The following is a 22,895-nucleotide window of genomic DNA, read 5'->3' as shown; positions in this document are numbered from 1 at the left end:
GGGGCCAATCCAGCTCTTAGGATTAATTGCATCTGACTTTTCTCTAGGGGGTCGTCTGCAGTTTATCCTTCACAGGCCTCACAAGAATGTGTTAAAACTGGGCATTAGTGGGAATAATGTTTCCATCAGCATCTTTCGACATGGGAAGCTGCCCTTACTTTGCTCTGCTCTGGTTGGGTGACCAGAATCCATAGCAGTGAGTAGGAAAAAAAAAAAAAAACGAAAGCAAATAAAGCGGCATTTTCTCCATAATAGCTAAATGCCAGTACTCAGGCTATTTGACCGCTTTATCACTTAAACTTAACTTGATGTTCTGACCACACCTGTTCTAAAAATCAAAGCCACACTGGATGTGGCTCCTGGCTTTACGCCCTTGGTGGGGTGCGTGGCGGGGGTGGGGTTAGTGAAGCTGAAACTACATTTCCCAGAATTCCTCTCCCCACAGACGTCCGGTTAGCGGGGCGTGGACCTCCCGTGAGCCTTGGAAGGTCGAAGTGACGCGACAGGGGAGCCCGGATACAGTTCCGCTTGAGGGAGCGTCCCTGATTGCGTGGTTTGGCAGGTGTGCGAGGCCGTGGGACCCCTGCCCGCTTCCCTGACTTTTGGGCCGGGTTGCCTCTCTGCTGCCCACAAATCCAGCCCGCACAGAAGCTGTGTGACCGGCACTCTCCCACACGCGTGGAAAGCCACGTCCCCTCACCAGTCCCTATTTTGTGTCCCTCTTAGGGCTGCTGCCTCTGGATTGAATCCTGAGTGGATACACCCACCTCAGAGGGGCTCCCGTGCACCATGGGTTCCTCCTTCTTTGCCCTCCTCACACCAGAATTTGGACCCTCCTACAGGCAGCCAGGAGATTAGGGAAAGGTGACTTGGTGAACCTGTTGAGTGAAAAAAATGCACAGCCCATAAGTTGAGAATTATGTTTTATTTGCAGGACAAAACTGAGGACGTAAGCCCGGAAGACATCCTCTCAGATAACTCTAAGGGTCTGCCCTGACGAGGTAAGGGATAGTGAGGATATATAGGAGTTTTGCAATAAAAACCAGGTGGTGGAACTCAAGAGATTGCTGTTAATTAAGGAAAACCAGACATCTGCAGTTAAAATAATAAATTCAGTGCTTTTCTGTGTATGGGAAGATGCAAGAGTCTGGGCTCACTGAAATCATTCCTTTGATATGCATCTTAACTATCTAGGGCCAGTATCCTCCTCTTTCCCATCCAGAGGCCCCTTGGGGCTCACCGCTGGGGATGGCTGCAGTAGCTCAGGGCTTGCTGGTCGCAACATCTCTGTTTACTGATACGGCAGAAAGTGTTTTTCATCCACAAACCTAATCTATTCCTGGTAAGAGTAATGGTCACAGTCCTAGTCAGTGAAAAGCAAGTGAAGGACTTGGGGAGAATAGGCTCTTTGGGTAAAGAGATAAGTATGGGAGACACCAGCTCTTTATCTTGCTGTTTACTGAATGTTGCTCCAAAGTGCTGCCGCCCCAAGGGTCAGTTGCCTTAGAGGAAAGGGCATCTGGATGATGGAAGGAGGGCCCTTGGGTCCTTGAAAACTGCTCAAGGAACCAGCCTGGGAGCAGCCAACTCCTTCCGTTTGCCTGGGACTTGCCACTTTAGCACTGAAGGTCCTGTGTCCTGGGAAACCCATCAGTCCTGAGTGTGAGGATGGTTCGTCCTTCTAGCCTTGCTTCAGGACTTCTTTAAGCCGTTTGAGTTGTGCTTTTTAATTTAATTTAATTTAATTTTATTTATTTTTTCCACTGTACAGCATGAGGACCAAGTTACACGAGTTGTGCTGTTTTTGGTGCTCATAGCCGAAAGCTTTCTGAATGGTACAGGGTAGTAAAAGAATGTGTTTTTTGTTTCTGACAGCAGTCATAAAAGAGGTATTTTGAAAGATGTTTGAGTATTGTCAGCATCATTGAAAAAGGGCTTTTCTTTTCTTAGAAACTTTATCTGTGTTTTTGTTTGTTCAAAACCAGTCTCATTAATTTACGGGCAGGCATAACTTAGACATTTTATCTCATTAAAAGAAAGTTACCACTTGGGCATACATATGACATGTGGAACGATAAGGATAACTGTTCTTTTTAAAGCATTAGCCTGTCTTCAGCTTTATCTTAAAATAGGAGGGCTCTTACTTTGCCCTGTGATGCCTTTGTGAGTGGAGGGAAGGGGTGATCTCTGGTCTGCGTATTTAAGAGTCTAAAGTAAGTTGCTGGGGCTTTAAAAATATATTCATACTTGAGTTTGGTGTAGTTCAGTGTTTTATTTCCAGAAGGAAAGACTCCCAGGGCTTGACAATGACTTCCTGTGGGTGTAGTTGGTTAATTGCATTATTGATCTTTGCCCTTTCCTGTGTCTACACCTGTTTTTAGCATGGGCTGCTATAGTAAAAATACCACGGACTGGATAGCTAATGAGCAACAGATTTTTATTTCTCACAGATCAGATCAGGGTGCCAACCTCTTTTGAGAGCCCTATTCCAGGTTGCAAGCTGTCGTCTTCTCATTGTATCCTCACATTAGAGAGCAGAGAGGGGGAAGCAAGTTCTCATGTGATTCTTATTAGGGCACTAATCACATTCACGAGGGCTCCACCCTCAAGACCTCATCCAATCCTAATTATCTCCCAAAGGCCCTACTTCCTAATACCATCACTGGGAGGTTAGGGTTTCAGCATGTGCTTCTGCAGGTTATACAAACATTCAACCCATACTATTCTGCCTCTGCCCTCCCCCAATTCATGTTCCTTTTGCATGTCAAATACATTCATTCCATCCCCCAGTGCCTCTAAATCTTAACTTGCTCCAGCATCAGCTCTAAAGTTCGAAGTCTCATCTAAATACCATCTAAATCAGCTATGAGTGAGACTCAAGATATGATGCATCCTGAGGCAGAATTCCTCTCCAGCTGCAAACCTGTCAAGCCAAACAAGTTATGTGTTTCCAAATTACAATAGTGGGACAGGCACAGGATAGACACTTTCATTGCAAAGGCTAGAAATAGGGGCAAGAAAGAAGGGCAGGATGGGTCTCAAGCAAATCCCAAGCCTAGCAAGTATGAGATCTTAAGGCTTGAGCACAATGCTTCCTTTTGTGCCATGCCCTGCCCTTTAGGTTGACTGGGTGACAGTCCCACCTTCCACTGGGGTAGAGGGACTGTCCCCATAGCTCTGACCCCCAAGGCTCTGCTAGATGACCCCACTCCCACTGATCTGGGCAGATGCCACATGGTCTGTTGAAAGCAAGGCAGTCACTCCCCTTTTGAAACTAAGGAGGGAGCCTTGGTCTCTGAATTGTCTTTAGGAGCATTCTTTCCTTGCTTTGAAGAATGGGGCACTTTCTGGAAGTTCCCCTGTGGCACAGCAGGTTAAGTATCCAGTATTGCCACAGCTGTGGTGCAGGTTTGATCCCTGGCAGGGGAACTTCCACAAGTCACGTGTGTGGCTTAAAAAAATAAAGAGGGGGGCACTTTCCTAGCCAAATTTTTACTTTCTGCCTCCTTTTAGCTTAACAGTTTTCTCTTGAAGTCACTTCTGCCTTCTCCCATTTTCTCGTGACAGCCAGTCAGGAGGAGCCAAGTCTCACCTTCCTCACTGTGCATAGAAAGCACTTCAGCTAAATACCAATTTCGTTATTGGCAAGTTCTGCCATCCACAAAGCTCTAGGACATGACCACAGTTCAGTCAAGTCCTTTGCCACTTTATAACAGGGATTGCCCTCCCTCTGCTTTCCAGTAACATATTCCTCATCGGAGACCTCATCAGAATGACCTTTACCGCCCATATTTCCACTAATGCTCTGTTTGTGACTACTTAGATATTCTTTTTTTTTGTCTTTTTTTGCTATTTCTTGGGCCGCTCCGCTGCATATGGAGGTTCCCAGGCTAGGGGTCGAATCGGAGCTGTAGCCGCCGGCCTACGCCAGAGCCACAGCAACGCAAGATCCAAGCCGCGTCTGCAACCTACACCACAGCTCACGGCAATGCCGGATCCTTAACCCACTGAGCAAGGGCAGGGATCGAACCCGCAACCTCATGGTTCCTAGTCGGATTTGTTAAACACTGCGCCACAACGGGAACTCCTACTTAGATATTCTTACAGAAAGTTGAAACTGTCTCTACAGCTCTCCTTTCTTTCCAAACCCTTTGCCAGAATTGCCTTTTAAGGGTCTGTACACGACAATGTAGGCTTTCCCTAGCATGTATCCCAGAACATTTCCAGCCTCTGTCCATTACCCAGTTCCAAAGCTGCTTCCTATTTTTAGGTATGAATATAGCAGCATCCTCACATCTCAGTACAAGTTTTCTGCCTTAGCTCAGGCTGCTGTAACAAAAATCCCATGGACTGAGTGGCTTATAAACAACAGGAATTGATTTATTGCATTTCTGGAGGCTGAAAGTCTCAGATCAAGGTGCCAACATGGTCAGGTTCTGGTGAGGGCCCTCTTTTGGGTGGCAGACTGCTGACTTCCTGTTGTATCCTCACATAGAGAGCAGAGAGGGCCACAGTCTATCTTGTGATCTTATAAGGGCCCTAATCCCATTCATGAGGGCTCTACCCTCAGGACTCAGGAACTCATGTAATCCTAATTACTTCCCGAAGGCCGCATGCCTGGCAGGGGGAGCTTAGAGTTTCACTATGTGACTTTTGGGAGGCCACAAACATTCAGTCCATAACAACACCCTTTGCCATGTAGCCTGCTAGTGTTCTCCCACTGTGATTGCTCCTGTGATGCTCTCTGGCCAGTAGGTATGAGCAGAGGCTGGAAAAGCACTCACGTGTTGGGATTCTTTGCTCATGCTCTGCCTTCCGCATGACAGTGGGATGAGGTTAGCCTGTGGGAAGGCACCCTTGCTGACATTCAGACAACCTCCGGACATGCAGGTAGACCAGAGACCAGAAGAATCACCTGCTGAACCCATCCTAAATTGCTGGTCCATTAACTCATGAGCTAAGTAAATGCTTATTGTTATAAGCCGGTGAGTTTGGGGGTGGTTTGTCATGCAGCATTATTGCAGCAATTGATAACTAAGATAACTTTTTTTTTTTTTTTTTGTCTTTTTGCCATTTCTTGGGCCGCTCCAGCGGCATGTGGAGGTTCCCAGGCTAGGGGTCGAATCGGAGCTGTAGCCGCCGGCCTACGCCAGAGCCACAGCAACGCAAGATCCAAGCCGCGTCTGCAACCTACACCACAGCTCACGGCAATGCCGGATCCTTAACCCACTGAGCAAGGGCAGGGATCGAACCCGCAACCTCATGGTTCCTAGTCAGATTTGTTAACCACTGCGCCACAACGGGAACTCCCAATAACTAAGATAACTTTTATCCATGGGGGACAGTTGGATGGGATGTAGGAATGGGTTACATATGTTGGCTTTATGGGCAGTCATACCTTATACAGTTTTACCCAGTAATCATCCATTGGGGCATGTATATGTCCTATTAAAAGATAAATGTACTTGTACCATTTTAAGTATATATGTGTGTCTTTAGGCCCTTAGCTTTGTGCAAAAATGGAGTGCCTTCACCTGGACCAGATCCCACCAATGGGGAGCTGGTTCTCTGTCCTACATGTGTAATAGTCTCAAGTGAGTTATTGGGGATTTGGGAATGGATTTTTATACAAGTTTGGTGTAATTCGGTGGTTAAAGATGGGGCACCCTCTAGATACCCGTGTAACTTCCTTACGACGGTTAGGATGATGTTGGGGTTGTTTCCCAGGATGGGGACTCATATATGGCTATCTAAATTTAAATAGATTATAGCTAAATAGGGAGTTCCCACCGGGGTGCAGCGGAAACAAATCTGACTAGGAACCATGAGGTTGTGGGTTCGATCCCTGGCCTCGCTCAGTGGGTTGAGGTCCTGGCATTGCCGTGAGCTATGGTTTCAGTAGCAGATGCGGCTCAGATCTTGTGTTGCTGTGGCTGTGGCATAGGCCGGTGGCTACAGCTCCGATTCGACCCCTAGCCTGGGAACCTCCATATGCCGCGGGTGGGGACCTAAAAAGACAAAATAAATAAATAAATAAATAAATAAAAAGTAGATTATAGCTAAATTAAACGAATTCAGCTCCTCAGTCATATGACGGCTGTTGACTAGCCGTATGTCAAATGCTCAATAGCCACAGATCGCTGGCGGCTGCCGCTTTGGACAGCCCAGACACAGAACACATTCATTATCTCAGAAAATCCTGTTGGGCCGTGCTGGTCTCAATGTTTGTGTTCAAATTTCTTATTTACAGAGAAGTAAAATTTCTTTTCACTCTGAACTTCTAGTTTCTGCTGACTACTTGGTTCCGACAGCCTCTCACTCTCTCCCCTCTGGGAAGAATGAGTTACCGTTGTCTAGGTTACCTCATAAAACTCAAGCTATCCTGCTTCGACACCTACGATGTTAAATATTCTCTTTGTTACAGGTCCCAAAGCTAAGCATTAAAGTTGGAGTCTGTATTTATTTATGTTTACTGACAGAGGGGGCGCCCATTCTGCCAGGCAGAGTGAGGCTTGGGAGGGACACAGGGCAGTGGACAGACCCCTAGTTTGAGTTGTACAAAGGCCAACACGTCATGGGGGGGAAAATGAAGAAAATGCAACACAAAAAGAGAATATTGGGCAAAATCATGCTCCATGGAAGTCTCCGCTGAACCTGCCCTCACCCCCACCCACCCCACTGTGAACTAGAGGCCAAGGCCTGTCTCCACTCTCTGGTCCCCTCAAGGACAGATTTTTCTACAAACACTTTCTCCCCAAATCACTCCTGGCCTCTCTTCACCCCTTTACTCACTGGGATTAGGTGACTCTTTTGGGTGGTGAATCTCAGAAGTATAAACTAAACTCTTCCATGTCCAGAACTTTCACTGGGTGGGTCCCCCACTACCAGCTACATGTGCAGAGGTCTCCCAGGAAGGTGGCCAGGAGGCAGGTGGGTTTCTCTCTGCCTTGCCTTGTGGGGTTTAGTTGGCAGGACAATGGGGGCATCATATTAAGTCCTTCAGTTATGCTTCTATCAGTGACACAGGCAAATTTTTGGTCCCCACCTGCCATTCATTCTTTGTCTTATTTCTCAGTTTCCTTAGAATTCAGATAGGGAAGAGAAATGCAGCTTACTAGATGTCCCCACAGGCCCCACAGTCTTGGTAAAGTGTTTTCTGAGGCTGCCCTGTGCTTGATTTGGGCTGTATTTGTGCATCTGTCCCCAGTGTAGCATGTGTCTGACCCCCAGAGCTGGAAGTGTATCCAGCTGGATGCTTGTGTGGATTCTCCTGCATAGTGGATGGTATGGTGATGTGGTGGTGGTGGTGGTGGTGGTGGTGGTGGTTGTGGTGGCGGTGATGATGGTGATGTTGTTACTAGTGGTGGTGATAGTAGAGGTAGTGCTGCTGGTAGTGTTGGTGGTGCTGGTCATGGTGGTGGTGGCTTGATAGAGGCTGACGGAGTTTTAAACTGAAGTTTGCAGGAAAGACAGAGTTTGGGCAGAAATGGAGGACAGGATACAGAAACTTAGAGGTGGGAAGCTCAAGGAATGATCAGGAGGGAGTGTGAGACCAGCTGGTCTGCAGGACTCCTGTAGGGACATGATGAGAGAAATGTCTAGAGAGGCAGATCATCAACTGGTGGTACTTCTCTTTGCCTCAGAATCATTCAGCAGATTTGCCCATCTTTTTTTTTCCTGCTTTTTTAATTTTTAAAATGAAAGTACAGTTGATTTACAGCACAACCATACAGAAAAATGATTCAGTTTTATGTATACATATATAATTATTTCAGATTCTTTTCCATAATACATTATTATAAGGTATTGAGAGTTCCTGCTGTGGTGTGGTGGGTTGATGATCTGGCTTGTCTCTGTGGAGACACCAGTTTGATCCCTGGCCCAGTGCAGTGGGTTAAGAATCTGATGTTGCTGCAGCCCTGGCATAGGCTGAGACTTTGGCTTGGATTTAATCCCCAGCCCAGGAACTTCCATATGCTGTGGGTGCAACTGAAAAAAAAAAAACAAAAACAAGATATTGAATATAGTTCCCTGTGCTATACAGTAAATACTTGTTTATTTTATATATATAGTAGTATCTGTTAATCCCACACTGCTAATTTATCCCTCCCCACCTTTCCCCTTGGGTAACCATTAGTTTGTTTTCTATGTCCGAGAGTCCATTTCTGTTTTGTAAATAAATTCATTTGTATTATTTTTTAGATTCCACATATAAGTGATATCATATAATATTTGTCTTTGACAAATCACTCAGCATGATTCTCTCTAGGTCCATTCATGTTGCTGCAGATGGCATTGTCTCATTTTTTTTTATGGCTGAGTAGTATTCCATTGTGTGCATGTACCACATCTTCTTTATCCATTTATATGTTGATAAACACAAGTTTTTTCTGTGTCCTGGCTCTTGTGGCTAGTGTAAATAGTGCTTCTATGAACATAGGGGTTCATGTATCTTTTTGAATTATAATTTTGTCTTGATGTATGCCAAGAAGTGGGATTACTGGATCATATGGTAACTATTTTAGTTTTTTAAGGGACCTCCATCCTGTTTTCCACGGTGACTGCACCAACTTACATTCTCACTAGTAGTGTAGGAGGGTTCCCTTCTTTTCTACACCTTCTCCAGCATTTATTATTTGTAGACTTTTTGATCATGGCTATTCTGACTGGTGTGAGATGGTACCTCATTGTAGTATTGATTTCCATTTCTCTAATAATTAACAATGTTGAGCATCTTTTCATGTCCCTGGTGGCCATCTTTGTGTCTTCTTTGAAGAAATGTCTATTGAAGTCTTCTATCCATTTTTTGATTGGGTTGTTTTTGGTTTTGTTGTTTTGATATGGAGTTGTATAAACAGTGTATTTTGGAAATTAACCCCTTGCTGGTTGCATCCTTTGCAACTATTTTTTCTCATTTATAGGTCGTCTTTTCATTTTGTTTATGGTTTCCTTCACTGTGCAAAAGCTTTTAAGTTTGATTAGGTCCCATTTATTTATTTTTGCTTTCAGTTCTTTTGCCTTGGGATACTGATCTAAGAAAATATTGCTGTGATTTATGTCAGAGAATATTTTAGGAGTTTTATGATGTTATGCCTTCTATTTAGGTCTTTAAACCACTTCGAATTTATTTTTGTATTTGGTATGAGGGAATGTTTTAACCTCATTGATTTACATGAGGCTGTCCAGCTTTATCAACACCATGTGCTGAAGAGACTGTCTTTTCTCCAATGTATAGTCTTGCTTTCTTTGCTGAAGATTAATTTACCATAGGTGTGTGGGTTTATTTCTAGGTTCTGTATTCTGTTCCATTGATCTATATGTTTGCTTTTGTGTTAATCCCACACTTTTTTTTTTGGTCTTCTGTCCTTCTAGGGCTGCACCCATGGCAAATGGAGGTTCCAGGCTAGGGGTCCAGTCAGAGCTGTAGCCGCCAGCCTATGCCAGAGCCACATCAATGTGGGATCCGAGCCATGTCTGCGACCTACACCACAGCTCACGGCAACACTGAATCCTTAACCCACTGAGCGAGGCCAGGAATCAAACCTGTGTCCTCATGGGTGCTAGTCGGGTTCATTAACTGCTGAGCCATAATGGGAACTCCCACACTGTTTTGATTACTATAGCGTTTGTAGTAATGTTTGAAGTCTGGGAGGATTATGCCTCCAGCTTTGTCCTCTTTTTCTCAGGATTGTTTTGGCAATTCTGGGTCTTTTGTGTTTCCATATAGGTTTTAGGATTATTTGTTCTAGTTCTGTGAAAAATGTCATGGGTAACTTGATAGAGATTGTATTAAATATGTAGGTTGCCTTGGGTAGTATGGCCATTTTATTTTATTTTTTTTGCACTTATTTTATCTTTGTTTTGGTTTTTAGGGCCTCACTTGCGGCATATGGAGGTTCCCGAGCTAGGGGTCCAATCAGACCTGTAGCTGCCAGCAACGCCAGATTCAAGCTGCGTCTGCGACCTACACCACAGCTCACTGCCACGCCAGATCCTCAACCCACTGAGCAGGGCAGGGATCAAATCCACAACCTCATGGTTCCTAGTCGGATTCACTTCTGCTGTGCCATGATGGGAACTCTGTAGTATGGCCGTTTTAATAACATCAATTCTTCCAATGCATATTTACTTACCTTTTTAAGTTGAGGTATAAAGTGACATCATATTAATTCCATATACAACAAAATTCAATTTTTATGTATATAGCGAAATGACCATGACGATAAGTTTCAATAATATCTGTCACCATACATAGTTACAGTTTTGTGTGTATGTGTGTGATGAATCATCATAGTTTTAATTTGCATGTCCCACTTTAATGATGATGATGAAAAGAAATACACCTCTCGAGGTGCATATTGGCCATTCATATTGGGATTCTTTTAATCTATTAAAAAGAAAGAAAGTCGTGAAGGGGATATGCGTGGGCTGTGGAACTGCATTTCCCTCTGACATGTTGAGGCAGGAGTGGCGGTCCTGTTGGGGACCTGTCTGAACAATTCAGAGAACAGCTGGCCCTAGAGGAAAAGCAGGTATGGTGGCCCTGGGGCTGGGTTCGCCATTGGCTGCTCACAGTGAGCTTACTGGGGAGTTGCCTGCCCTTTCATTTTAAACCCTCAGTGTTGCAATTGTCCAGACCTGTGGCCTCAGGTAAAGACTTGGTTTTGGAGCCCATTGGGTTTTGTTTAACTGCTGCATGTTAATAATACAAGCTCATCCATCATGTACCAGAGAAAATGTCCTGAAGCCCTTTATATTTTCTGAATTCCTCCCAGAGAGAGCAGAGCTACCAGCACCTCCATTAATGTAGCTTCACTTACATAAAAGAGCAGTGTGGTTAGGAAAGGACACAGGCACCAACCCGATGGAGGTCCTAATGGCCCAATCTGGGACAATCTGAGGAAGAAAATAAATAGTCATCATAATAGATTTTGACCCGGAGAATAAAATAAATATCCACAAGTCCATCCTGAGATAAATCCATGATTGAAAAAATAAAGAAATGGGAGAGAAGGGAAAGCTCATCATTACAGCAGAATTCCAGTTATTAAATCTAAAAGGAGTACTGGGCAAAGAAAATGACCATTTAGCACACATCACACTGATGGGCCATGAATGGATGCAGAAAGGAGTGGGCTGAAGTATGATACAAAACAGGATAGTTGCAGTCTCAAAGTCTTTATCTTCCCACAATATACTTACTCATTACAGAGAGAAGCAGTTCCTGTAGGGGAGAGACCCTGTGGACACTACCTTAACCAAGTGATTAAGGCCACCATCATAGTTTTAATTTGCATAACATTGGCACAAAATACCCGCTGATATGGTGCATTGAGAAGGCAGGAGAATACTTCTGTGGTATTCCTGCCAAAACCCCTCAACCTGAAATCATCAGGCAGACTGAAAGGGGGTTCTGGGGTCCTACCTCTGTTCAAATCTGGCTGCCCTACTGACTAGCTCTGTGACTTTGGAAAGTCACTTCATTCCTCCTTGCCTCAGTTTCCATAGCTGTAAGATGAGGATGAAACATAGTACTCACCTCAGAAGACGATGAGGAGGGTTAAGTGTGTTAATACATGGACAGTGCCAAGAGCAGTGCCTAGAGTCAGACTGAGGGCTGTATTATAATGTGCAGTTGGTATGTGAGACCAGCAGCATCTTATGCTCATCTGTGGGATATTTGCCTCTTTCTTTCTTTCCCACTCTCTCTGTGCCTCTGGAAGCTTTCTGGTGCAGGCCCTGGTGCTGATTCCTCCTCCAAACAGCTGTTTTGCTCCAAAAGCATTTCCCACTCCACCACCAGGCAGATAAGGCCCAATCCAGCATCAGGATCTGTGCCTCAAGGATCATCTACTTTTGAAGGAATCAGAATAAATGCTCTCTCAGTTAGGGTTGTTGGAAAGACAGAGCTCATGTCACCAAAGAACCTTCTGGGGCCAGTTCTTACTCCCAACATGGGGTGGGGTCCATACCTTTCTGGGCTTCTGAGACCTTGTGGTTTGGGGGTGTGTGTGGACCTGCCTCACAATGACCCGTCTGAGCCATTACCCTATGTCACATTTTAGCATCTGTTTGGCCAATAAGACTGTGGCACACACACCAGCCTATTTCCCACCTGGCCTTGCCTTTGATGTCACAATCTGCCCTTGTGGATATCAGTCTGCCCACGGCTGCTCACAAACCAGTGGGCAAGGTCCAGAGGACCAGCACAGTAGTATGTGGAAGAGAATCGACCACCAGCTCAAGATCAAAGCGGGGGATGGGCCTCAGGCAGGACAGTTCAAGGAGCTGGGTCCAGCTCAGGAACCCACTGTGCCACACCGTCTAGGGCTGTCAGAATTCCAGAGCTTCCCTGTGTTCGAGGACATCAGCCATCACATCAAAGAAATGGGGGCCCAACTGGTAAAGAAAGTCAATGCCGTCTTTCAGCTGGACATCACAAAGGATGGGAAGACCATCCTGCAGTGGACCATTGATCTGAAGAATGGCTCTGGGGACACATATCCAGGACCTGCCAGGCTCCCAGCAGACACTGTCTTCACAATCCCAGAGCCTGTCTTTATGGAGTTGGTTTTGGGCAAAATGAACCCTCAGAAAGCCTTCCTTGCCGGCAAGTTCAAAGTGAGCGGCAAAGTTCTGCTTGGCCAGAGACTGGAGAGAGTTTTCAAAGACTGGGCTAAATAATAAGCCTGCAATAATACCAGGGAAATGATCAGAACTTCTCTCCAATTATAATGTTGAGCGGAAATCACGCTTAAACTGAAGATTAAAACAAAAAGTATTCGATATTTTTACTCAAATTCTTCCTATTCAAGTTTGATTACTTTTCTTGCTGATGTGTAAATTTGGAGTGAGGGTTCTAGAGCAGTAAAGAGTGTTGGAGTGTATCACCCAAAATCTTTGTCTTCTTCTTTTCCTAGATTCCTCTGTGCCCTATTATGGTAGGGTGAAAGCCCGAGGTAGAGAAACAGGTGGTTTTGACAGCTGGATTTCAATGCTCCAGTGGTTGAGTTCCTGGGATTTTTATTTTGTTTTGTTTTTAGTCTGGTGCTTTGGGGAAGAAATGATAACCATCATTGTGCGGGTCTGCATGCTAATTGGTAGCTTGGTTCTTGGAGGAGACTTTGACCTGGGTTGCAGCATTCCAAGGGGGTGGGTCCCACAGCTGTGTGGATAGAATGAGGTAACAGAGGGAATGCTGTCTTGATTAGTGTGACCTCTGATGGGACTTAACTCCGGGGGCGGGGGGGGTGTCGAAGAGCTTGAAAGATGTTCTAGGCTAGACGTTCTAGACCATGCATTAGATTACCTGGAAGGCTGATGGAAGCCCAGATTGCTGGCCTCCCCTCAGAGTTTCAACTCTGTAGGTCTGGACTGGGGAGGTGGGCATTTGTAACCAGTCCCCAGCAGATGCTGATGGGACACCCCCCCCGCCCCCCGCCACCACCACCAACACCACAGACCCTCCACGGTGGTCCATGTACAGCTTTCTGGATTGATCATAACTATTCTACTCTAGACCAATAAGATGCTGCCGTTATTCAAAGGATCTTCTGCAGACAGATTATGTAGCCCTCTTGTGGGCCACTTCTGGAGTGTCAGGAGCTTGTATAGTGAGCATTTTACAAAATCACAGGTCATGCTGGGGGATTTTCCCTCCTGGACCCATCTCCACACACTGGTAGGACTGGAATGAAGCAAGCTGCAGCCTGATGTGGCCTCCTTGGGAGGAAGGGTATGGGTCATCCGTTCCCAGGTGACTGGTGTGTATCTCATCTTGTAGGTTAAATACACACAGTGTGGATACTCTGTAAGCCATGTGGAAGCTTTATTAAAACGGCCAGGTGCAGAGACATGACTTCTAGATAATCCAACTAGTCCATTCTTAGGTGTTTTCCCAAGAGAAAAGCATATGCATCAGTAAATTTGTATGTGAATGTTCGGGGGCAGCTGTATTTGTGATCATTCCAAACTATAAATAAACCAAATAGCCATCAATGGATGGACAAATTGTGCTATGTTGTATCCTGGAAAAGTACTCAGCAATAAAAAGAGATGAATTATTGATGCATGCACAACAACATGAGGAATGTCAGACCTGTGCTGAGTGAATGAAGCCAGAGCAAACCAAGTATGTACCATATGATCCTGTTTATACAACGTAGTAGAAAGTGCAAACTGTAGTGACAGAAAGATCAGTGGTTGCCAGGAGACAGGGATGGGAGTGGGGAGTGGGGTGGGTGGGAGGGTCTTATAACTGGCTACAAGCAAACTTGGGGCTGATGGATACATTCATTGTCTTGGTTATGGTGATAGTTTCACAGGTGTATATGTAGGTCAAACAACAAATTGTGTATTTTACATATATATAGGCAGTTTGTTATGTGTCTGTTCAGTATAAACCTAATAACGCTGTTTTAAAAGCCCTCCCTTCAAAATGAAGTCTTTATAAAGAGGGTTTGAAACGCCATCCTTCTCTCAGCACAAGTCCATTGTCTGCCTCCCACCCTGCCCCCTCCCCGCCACTGACCTGCCACCTCTGCACAGGGCTTCCTAAGTCCTCTGAGTCAGAGCAAGGCAGAGCGAGGGCTCCTTGCCAGCAGGATCTCATTCTCTCAGAGGGAAGCCTGGAGACCATTTGTTGAGCTGATGCTCAGCTCTGTGGTCAGGAGTTGCTGAGGTTTTGGGAGTGGGATGTGGAGCAACCCCTGGTTTCCTGAGTCATTCGACAGGTGATCAGTGAGGTGTTGCTGCCAGCACCCCCGCCCAGGGCCATGGGGGGGCATCTCAGAGGCTTCAGGCTGATTTCAGATACTGTTTTTGTTTTTGTTTTTTGTATATTACTCAATGAATTTATTACATTTATAGTTGTATAATGATCATCACAACCCAATTTTATAGCATTTCCATCCCAAACCCCCAGAGCATCCCCCCACCCCCCCCATCCTATCTCCTTTACAGACCATAAGTTTTTCAAAGTCTGTGAGTCAGTATCAGATTTCAGATGTTGTTCACTTTGCCTGGTCCAGGCACCTCTGTTCAGGCTGTATGTATGGGTGTCAGGCCCCGGGGCTGGGGGTGGGGCGGGTAGGGCAGGGGCCGCTCTTAGGGACATGGCTTGCCCAAGCCTGTTCCCTGAGGGATCCTGCTTTTGATACCCCAAGTTGATCATAGTCTTGGGGATTGGCCCTGAGATGGGTTCCTTAGAGATGTGGAAGGGGGTGGAAGGGGGTATGAGAGGGGGAGGGATTACAGAGGGTTACGCCAGGACTGGCCTCAGACCGCAGGGAAGCCCACCCACAGGCTGGCCAGGGACCTGTGACCCATTATGACTTGGGACAGAAACATGACTGGAACCAGTTAGATTCCTTTCTCAGCAGCTCGGACCTGGGGAGCTGAGAGACTGAGCTGCAGGTGAGCGGTGGGAATGGAATCCGAAAGGCTGGGGTGTGGAGGAGTGGGGGAGGGGATGGGCCACAGAAGGAGCTGGAAAGAAGAGCCACCCTCTGAATAAGGAAAGGGAGCTGGTTTGGTCCTGAGGGAGGAGTCCAGCCTTGGGAAACACATAGCAAGCCCTCTGCAACCAAAAGAACAAAAGCATACCATGCTAGGGTGCCGTGTGGAGCAGCTGGAAAGAGGCAGATTTTGGACTCAGAAATGTCATTTTGAGCCAGAGTCCCCAGTTCATGTGCCGGTAATGCAGGTGGTCATTGAACCACTCTGGCCTCAGTGGCCGCATCTGAAAATGGGCCTGTGGTCCTTATGATGTCAGGTTATTGGGGAACAGAGAGCAGGTTCCCCCACATGATCATAGGGGTGGAGGATCTACCATACCTGTGAGTCCTTTTCTTTTCTGGGTGAGGGGAGCGGAGCCTCACACTGAGTCTCTATCCCCTCCAGAAAAAGCCCATGCTTGGGGCTTTCACTCTCTGTTCCTGGACCTTCTGCCTCTTCTCTTACACTCAGTCGATGCCCTAGAAGGTCACTTCTGGCTCAAGACACATGTTTCTGTGTTGCTTGGTCTGCCCAAGGTTGGCCAGCACAGTATTCTTAAAGTTTGAACAGGAATATTTTATACAAAAACTGGATTTCTGGCTTCTCGGGAAGAATTGAGTTATTTGGTCATATTAGGCCCTATTCCTGCCAGGCTCGGGGTCAGGGACAAGGGATGTATGGGCCATGGCCACTCCTGGTCTTCCCCTCCTGCTGGGCTCCGTCTGCCCTGGGCCTCGCAGGGCGTGCCTGGCCTGGTGCATCCCAGATGGAGAACGCAGAAGACACTGCCAGGCGTTGGGCCTTTTCCCTCAACGACAACAGGTGTTGTCTGATCTGAGAGAGAGCCCTGGCTGTAGAGCAGGAATCAGCGGATGGAGCTGTAGAACAGCATCTCTGCAGCAGGTGGACGAGGGAGCAGGAGTGAGACAGGCTGGTGGGCTCCAGGCCAGCTAACAGGAATCCTGACTTTCCCCAAAGCCAGGAATACTGCAGTCATTTGAGCAAGACAGGAGACAGAACATCTCTTCTGATGAAGGGTTTTTAAATCACTTTTTTGTTCGAGGCACAGGAGTCTTTCTCCTGATGTAATCCCCTTCACCCGCCAATTTAACATGGGTTCAGTGGGTATTTCTGTGGAAACTTCTGTTATCCTGCTGAGGGGTGGGAGGGGGGAAATCAGCCCCAGGTAATGGCCGTGGAGAGCTGGTCTGCAAGTGGGGGGCTCCTTCCAGGACATCCCTGAGGTGTGGATGCTGGGCATCCTTGAAGATGGCTCCTTGTCACCTATTGGTGGCTTGCTTTACACTCAGGGGATGAGCATCTCTCTGGGGGGTAGTACACAGGAAGTGTTGAGTGTAGGGCCTGTGTGCTGTCAGAACTTAATACAGTAATACAACCTCATATTGAAATGTTACTGTTTCAAAGGTGAAAAAACTTGTTCATTTAGCCAACATCTATGGTGCATCTTCCAAGAGCAGGGTCCGTGCCAAGGGTTGGGATGCAGTGGAAGAAGCTCTCCTTCTTGACCCAAGAAGATGACACCCCACTGGAAGGGGCTCAGTGGGGCCAAAAGCACACCCAGGCCAGGCAGGTGGAAGGAGTGAGGGCAGGGCCTGGGCTTAAAGAGCTTCCCTGGGACGCTGCCTTCCTCTGCCGAGGGGAGGCATGGCTGTGCACTGGGCCTTCAGGGGCCGGAGCAAATGGCTTGTGCCCTGTGGAGGCAGTGCCAGTGCTGGGCGTAGACCAGGTGGAGACTGGGGCCCCACTATCCTGAAGCCGGTTTATCTACTCCTCAAATGGGAACTGGGCAGCCTCAGCTCCCATAGGTGGATCTGTTCACACAAGATCTGTTCTGGAGAGTCTGACTTAGGGCAGGTTTTGAGTTTTCAGCAGTGAGCTGCCAGATTTCACTTGTTCATTGATTGACTAAAAGATCCATTCATCTAACTAACACCTATAGCTCCTCTATCATGTGTTGGGCACTACTGATATTAAGCTAGTGTATACCATTAGTTATGAGCCCAGGATTCATCCTGATTGGTCAGACTCTGTTCTGATGTGTTTCTCCTTTGCTACATTCATCATTAGCTTTCTAAGAATCATCGAGTTGGGGGACAATGACAAGCAAGCCTAGGGTCCTCTTCTCCCCGAGATTTTATTTTTGGATGAGGTGTATGTGTGGGTGGTGGGGAGACACACAATAAGTGGTAAATAATCAAACATGACTTCAGAAAGTGAGTACTGGAGTTCCCGTCGTGACTCAGTGGTTAACGAGTCCGACTAGGAACCATGAGGTTGCGGGTTCGGTCCCTGCCCTTGCTCAGTGGGTTAAGGATCCAGCGTTGCCGTGAGCTGTGGTGTAGGTTGCAGACTCGGCTTGGATCCCGCGTTGCTGTGGCTGTGGTGTAGGCTGGCAGCTACAGCTCCGATTAGACCCCTAGCCTGGGAACCTCCATATGCCGTGGGAGTGGCCCAAGAAATAGCAAAAAGACAAAAAAAAAAAAAAAGAGTACTGGAGTTCCCATCGTGGTGCAGTGGAAACGAATTCAAATAGGAACCATGAGGTTTCGGGTTCGATCTCTGGTCTTACTCAGTGGGTTAAGGATCTGGCGCTGCCATGAGCTGCAGTGTAGGTCACAGATGTGGTTTGGATCTGGCTTTGCTGTGCCTGTGGCTAGGCTGGCAGCTGTAGCTCTGACTGCACCCCTAGCCTGGGAATCTCCATGTGCTGTGGCTGTGGCCCTAAAAAAGAAAAGTGAGTACTATGAAAAGAGAAGCAAGTGGGGGGCTGTGGCTGAGGGAAGGTGGGTGACCAGGAGAGGCTTCCTGAGAGGGGCCACCTGAGTTAGACACTTTGGGAGCAGACTTGGGGCAAAGATTCGAGTGGCAGCAGTTCATATGGGAGGTGGTCTTGGAAACACTGGTCAGGGTGTGGGGATGTGAGACTGAGAAGGAAGGAGACTCAGGGTTTGAACTTGAGCAGGCCACCCCTGTGGATGGTCCTGTCTCAGGCCCACGGGATGTTTGGGAAAATGCCAGGGAAGGCACCTTGGAGCCATCTCACCAGGGAGGGAGCTGAAGGGCTTTTAAACCTATCCTCAGCCGGGCAGTCCTTGTGGAGGGGGGCTGCTCCTGGAGCAGGCGTGTTGACTCCTATGCAGAGTGGGCTCTGGACACCTGGGGAAGCCCTCAGGTGGCTGAGCTCACCTGGAGGAGACAGCAAGACCCAAAAGGTGGACTATAGCAGGTGCCACCCCAGGATTAGGGGCTCTAATTTGTGGGGGCTGCAGGACACAGGGTAGGGACCTTGGATGCTCGGGCCAGACTGCCTGGGGCTGGGGCCAGACTTCCCAGCTGTGGGACCTCAGGCGCATTTATTTATTTTAAAATACACTTCCTGGAGTTCCCATTGTGGCTCAGCAGGTTACACACCCGACTAGTATCCATGAGGATGTGGGTTCGATCCCTGGCCTTGCTCAGTGGGTTAAGGATCTGGCATTGCTGTGAGCTGTGGTGTAGGTTGCAGACACAGCTTGGATCTGGCATTACTATGGCTGTAGTATAGGCTGGCAGCTGCAGCTCCAATTTGACCCCTAGCCTGGGAACTTCCATATGCTGTGGGTACTGCCCTAAAAAAGCAAAAAAATTGAAGATAATAAAATAAAATACACTTCCTTGCTGTTCTGCAACATCTGAGCTTAGAGATTCCTGGAAGAGAGGCTCTCAGTTTGTCATGGGTCTAAGCCCAGATTAGCAGGGGAGAGTCTGAAACTAACCACTGGCAGAGGCCGCCATGCTGAAACCTGGAGGAATTATTTTCAGACTTGATTTCTTTGCCAGCGCTCTTTACACCCACTGCTATGGCTTATCTGGAACAATGCTCTTTGTGGCAGGAGGTCTCGTCCTTTCAGGGCTCCACGGAAACTGTGCTGGGCCCTGGAGTCAGTAACAATGACCTCTCTCCCCCAAATGCAGAGATTTACATTAACAATAACAACAAAAATACATGTGCAGCTCAACAAGCTTTCCCAAATGGAGCAAACCCTCATAACCAGCTCCTGACCTGAGAATAGGACTTGAGAAACTGGCCTGCACCCCAGGAAGCCCCTCTCATGCCCTCTTCCTCTCTCCTCGAGAGTTCCCACCATTCTGACTTCTCACATCAGAGTGTTGCTGGCTTTTGTACTTGATGTGAATGGTTTCTTCCTCCCAGCATCTTCGTCTTCCTTCTGTGTCTGAGACCTGTGCCTACTGTCAAGGGGCGTTACGGTTCATGCACTTACTGCTGAGCGGTGTTCTGTGGCATTTGGTTTGTTTCCAGCTGGGGGCTCTTTCCAACAGGGCTGCTGTGAACTTCTTGTGCGTCTGTGTGATCCCCAGTCCCTTTTCATCACTTAGTACATGTTAGCGTCTTATCCAAGTTTGCAGTGACAGCCACCGCACAGCGTCTTGCACCCAGCAGGTGCTCCATGAGTGTTTGCCGCAGGAATGTGGGGGCGGGCAGGGCAAGTCCAGAGGTGGAGCAATAGCAGGTTTTGGGATCAGGGGCCTGATTCCCTTGGCATTTGACCTACTCCATCTGCTTGGTTCCACCTGCTGCGTTTCAAAAGGAAACTCTGATGGCAGGAAGGAATCGAGCCCATGCTTACCCACCTCACGGAGAGCCTCACAGTGGCTGCCGGAGATCCCCTTTTACTTTCCTTGGGGGAAAAACATTCTTCCAGATCTGCGACTTGGCTAATCACAAGAAACATCTGTGACCTCCTAAAAATATCTGCTTCGTGCCATTTTGTGGAGCTCAATATTTATATAGCCCCACAGTGTAATTAAATGGATGTTTAGTTAACGCTTGAGAACAGCTGGAGGCTCCCCAAGCCCAGGATGAGATTTGCAGGTGCCTGGGAAGCAGGCTGGGCAGGGGACTGGGGCAGGGCTGGCGGGGGGTAGGGGGGAATGTTCCCTCAGGCTTTTGTGGGGGTCAGACTGGCAGGAAGAATACAGAGACGAGGGCCAGTGAGGAATCGATGAGGGCTGCTTGGCCTTCTGGGCAGCTAGATGGTGGTTATTTCCATGTTTCCATCTGGAAACCTCTGGAACACTTCTGACTGAGGAAAGGTTTTTCCCTAAAAGAAATAATCAGAAAGGGCCTCATCTCCAAGTGGCTTTTTTTTGGTGGTTTTGAGCCTGAGGCGGTTAAGTGTGGTTAATGGTAGATCTTTTCCTGGAGATGTTCATGCTTGCTTCCAGGGAAGAGCAGGTACTAGTCAGGATTTTAGCCAATGTGTAGTGCATGCTTTCTCCATCTCCTCGCTAATAAAGAGCATGGCTGAAAACTTTTCTTTTTTTTTCTTTTTTTGACAAGAGAGTCCTCTAGCTTTTCAGCCAAGGAAGTGCGAGTCCCCAGAGTTTTGCAAGGCAGGATTGGAGCCTGTGAGAGGCAGTGATTCAACACTCTTCTGAAACCTGAGATCTCCCTTCAGACATGGGTGGGTGTATTTTTTAGAAGTGCATCCAGGAGTTCCCGTCGTGGCGCAGTGGTTAACGAATCCGACTAGGAACCATGAGGTTTCGGGTTCAGTCCCTGGTCTTGCTCAGTGGATTAACGATCCGGCGTTGCCGTGAGCTGTGGTGTAGGTTGCAGACGCGGCTTGGATCCCGAGTTGCTGTGGCTCTGGCGTAGGCCGGTGGCTACAGCTCCGATTGGCCCCCTAGCCTGGGAACCTCCATATGCCGCGGGAGCAGCCCAAGAAATAGCAAAAAGACAAAAAAAAAAAAAAAAAGACGTGCATCCATAGCACGAGCTGGTTGGGGAATGGGATTCTAGGGGACTTTGAGGAGAGCTCTGGAGTTAGGAAGACAGTCCAGGAATAGCACCTCTCCCTTGACTTCCCCTTTTGGAGTCCTGCTCTTTGCCTGGCAACCCATTGATGTTGTGAGCCCTTAAATATGGATTCATTCATCAGCAGTAAGTCTGAACATCTGAGATGTATTGGACCTTTGCCCAGTATCAAGGATGCAGTGGTGAGCAGAATGAACACCTCTGGTCCTCAGGGAACTTCCAGTGTGGTGCCTGGCTATACACTGTGGTGAGGGCTCAAAAAGAGAAACTAATGGGATCCTTGTGGACTGGATGAAGGTGAAGGTGGGCTTCACAAAGAATGAGATCAAGGGAGTGGGTGGGAGGCAACTTGACGTGGGGCAGAGGTGAGACTATTCCAGGCAGAGGAAACAGCATGTGCAAATGTCCTGTGGCTGGCAGAGCAGGATGAGTTCCAGGAACAAATCAGGCCAGTGGAGCTGAGCACAGCAGTCAGTGGTGGACAGTGGCAGGAGGGTGGACAGGCAAAGATGGAACTTGGACAAAAGGAGCCAGCCAGAGCATGGCCCTCTAGTCTGGGGATAGGACTTTGCTTGTCATCCTCCTATGATCTGAGGTTGGGAAGTGCTTGCGAAGATCTAGACACTGTGTTGGCCAGTCTTGTCTTTTTCTGGTAGAGAAGATTGGGTTGGGGGAATGACACTCTCCAAGTTGGGTCTAAAGACTTGAAAAGCTGGAATTTCCAGAAGGATTTAGTTTTTTTTCTCCTATCTTGAGATCTGTGACCCCACATTCCTCCAAGCTCTCATAGTAACCCTCACAATGGAGGTGACTCTATGACATCACTGGAGGAACAGTGACCTAAACCCAAGACTCTGTTCCAGGAAACTGAGTGCTTCTTCAGTGTCTGTCCAGCCCATGGCCTAATAGGTCCCTAAGTAGGCTTGAGAGGAAAACAGCCAAGGGAAGGAGGACAGCTACCCCTTTGCAGCGGCATCTTTCCAAGTCGAAAAGAATCTCAAGGCCATGAATATGTGGCTAGTTCATGGCATTCAGTAGGGCCATGGGAAGCAGGTTGCAGGGTCAGAGGATGCTTGTGGCATCCTGGTTGTATGGCCAACTAGACCTGTGATGACATCCTTTCCGTTCAGTGGGCCTCTTCCTCTTCAACCCCACAATGGCTGATCCCCGCTTCCCTTGGATATTTATACTTCTAAAAAAAAAAAAAAGGTACTTGGAAGGTAACTGGGAAAGGAGGGTCACCTCAGTGATAACAGAAAGAGGTGGCATTTGGGGCACATTTGTCTATGTGCAAAGTACTGCATTGCATATCACCCCATTTCCTTGTCACCTCTGCTGGGAGAGGTCCTGAAGTTATTCCCACTGCCTTTGGGAGGGTGAAGACCTGCCAGGGTCCAGCCCTCAAAGAGATGGTGGCGCTTCCTCCACCTCCTGATGCATGTAACTAAAAGTAAAAACTGTGCTAAATCATAAATCAAGTGCAAGATAGACCAGCCAAGGTCTGGATCTTTCTCCATGGTGACTAATCTAATGTCTTTTGAAATATTATTATATATAGTTT

The 22,895-nt window shown here is 47.4% G+C and overlaps 1 protein-coding gene across 2 annotated transcripts in view; it reads left to right on the top strand.

The window, feature by feature from the left end:
- The first annotated feature begins 471 nt into the window (after positions 1 to 471).
- Positions 472 to 22,895, top strand: part of SCP2D1 (SCP2 sterol binding domain containing 1) — a 79,628-nt gene continuing 57,204 nt past the window's right edge. The window contains exons 1-3 of one of the 2 annotated variants that reach the window (XM_047770360.1): positions 472 to 562; positions 935 to 1,001; positions 12,066 to 12,908. In XM_047770360.1, the coding sequence (XP_047626316.1) occupies positions 12,217 to 12,684 (468 nt within the window). In that variant the 5' untranslated portion in view covers positions 472 to 562; positions 935 to 1,001; positions 12,066 to 12,216 and the 3' untranslated portion in view covers positions 12,685 to 12,908. Of the gene's footprint in view, positions 563 to 934; positions 1,002 to 12,065; positions 12,909 to 22,895 lie in introns of those variants that run through there. The other variant, XR_007133698.1, reaches the window with a different exon arrangement.

The sequence above is a fragment of the Phacochoerus africanus genome, chromosome 3 (genome assembly GCF_016906955.1).
Source record: "Phacochoerus africanus isolate WHEZ1 chromosome 3, ROS_Pafr_v1, whole genome shotgun sequence".
In the NCBI taxonomy this organism is placed as follows: Eukaryota; Metazoa; Chordata; class Mammalia; order Artiodactyla; family Suidae; genus Phacochoerus; species Phacochoerus africanus.
Note: the sequence above shows the minus strand (reverse complement) of the source record. Positions and strands in the feature narration are given on the sequence as shown.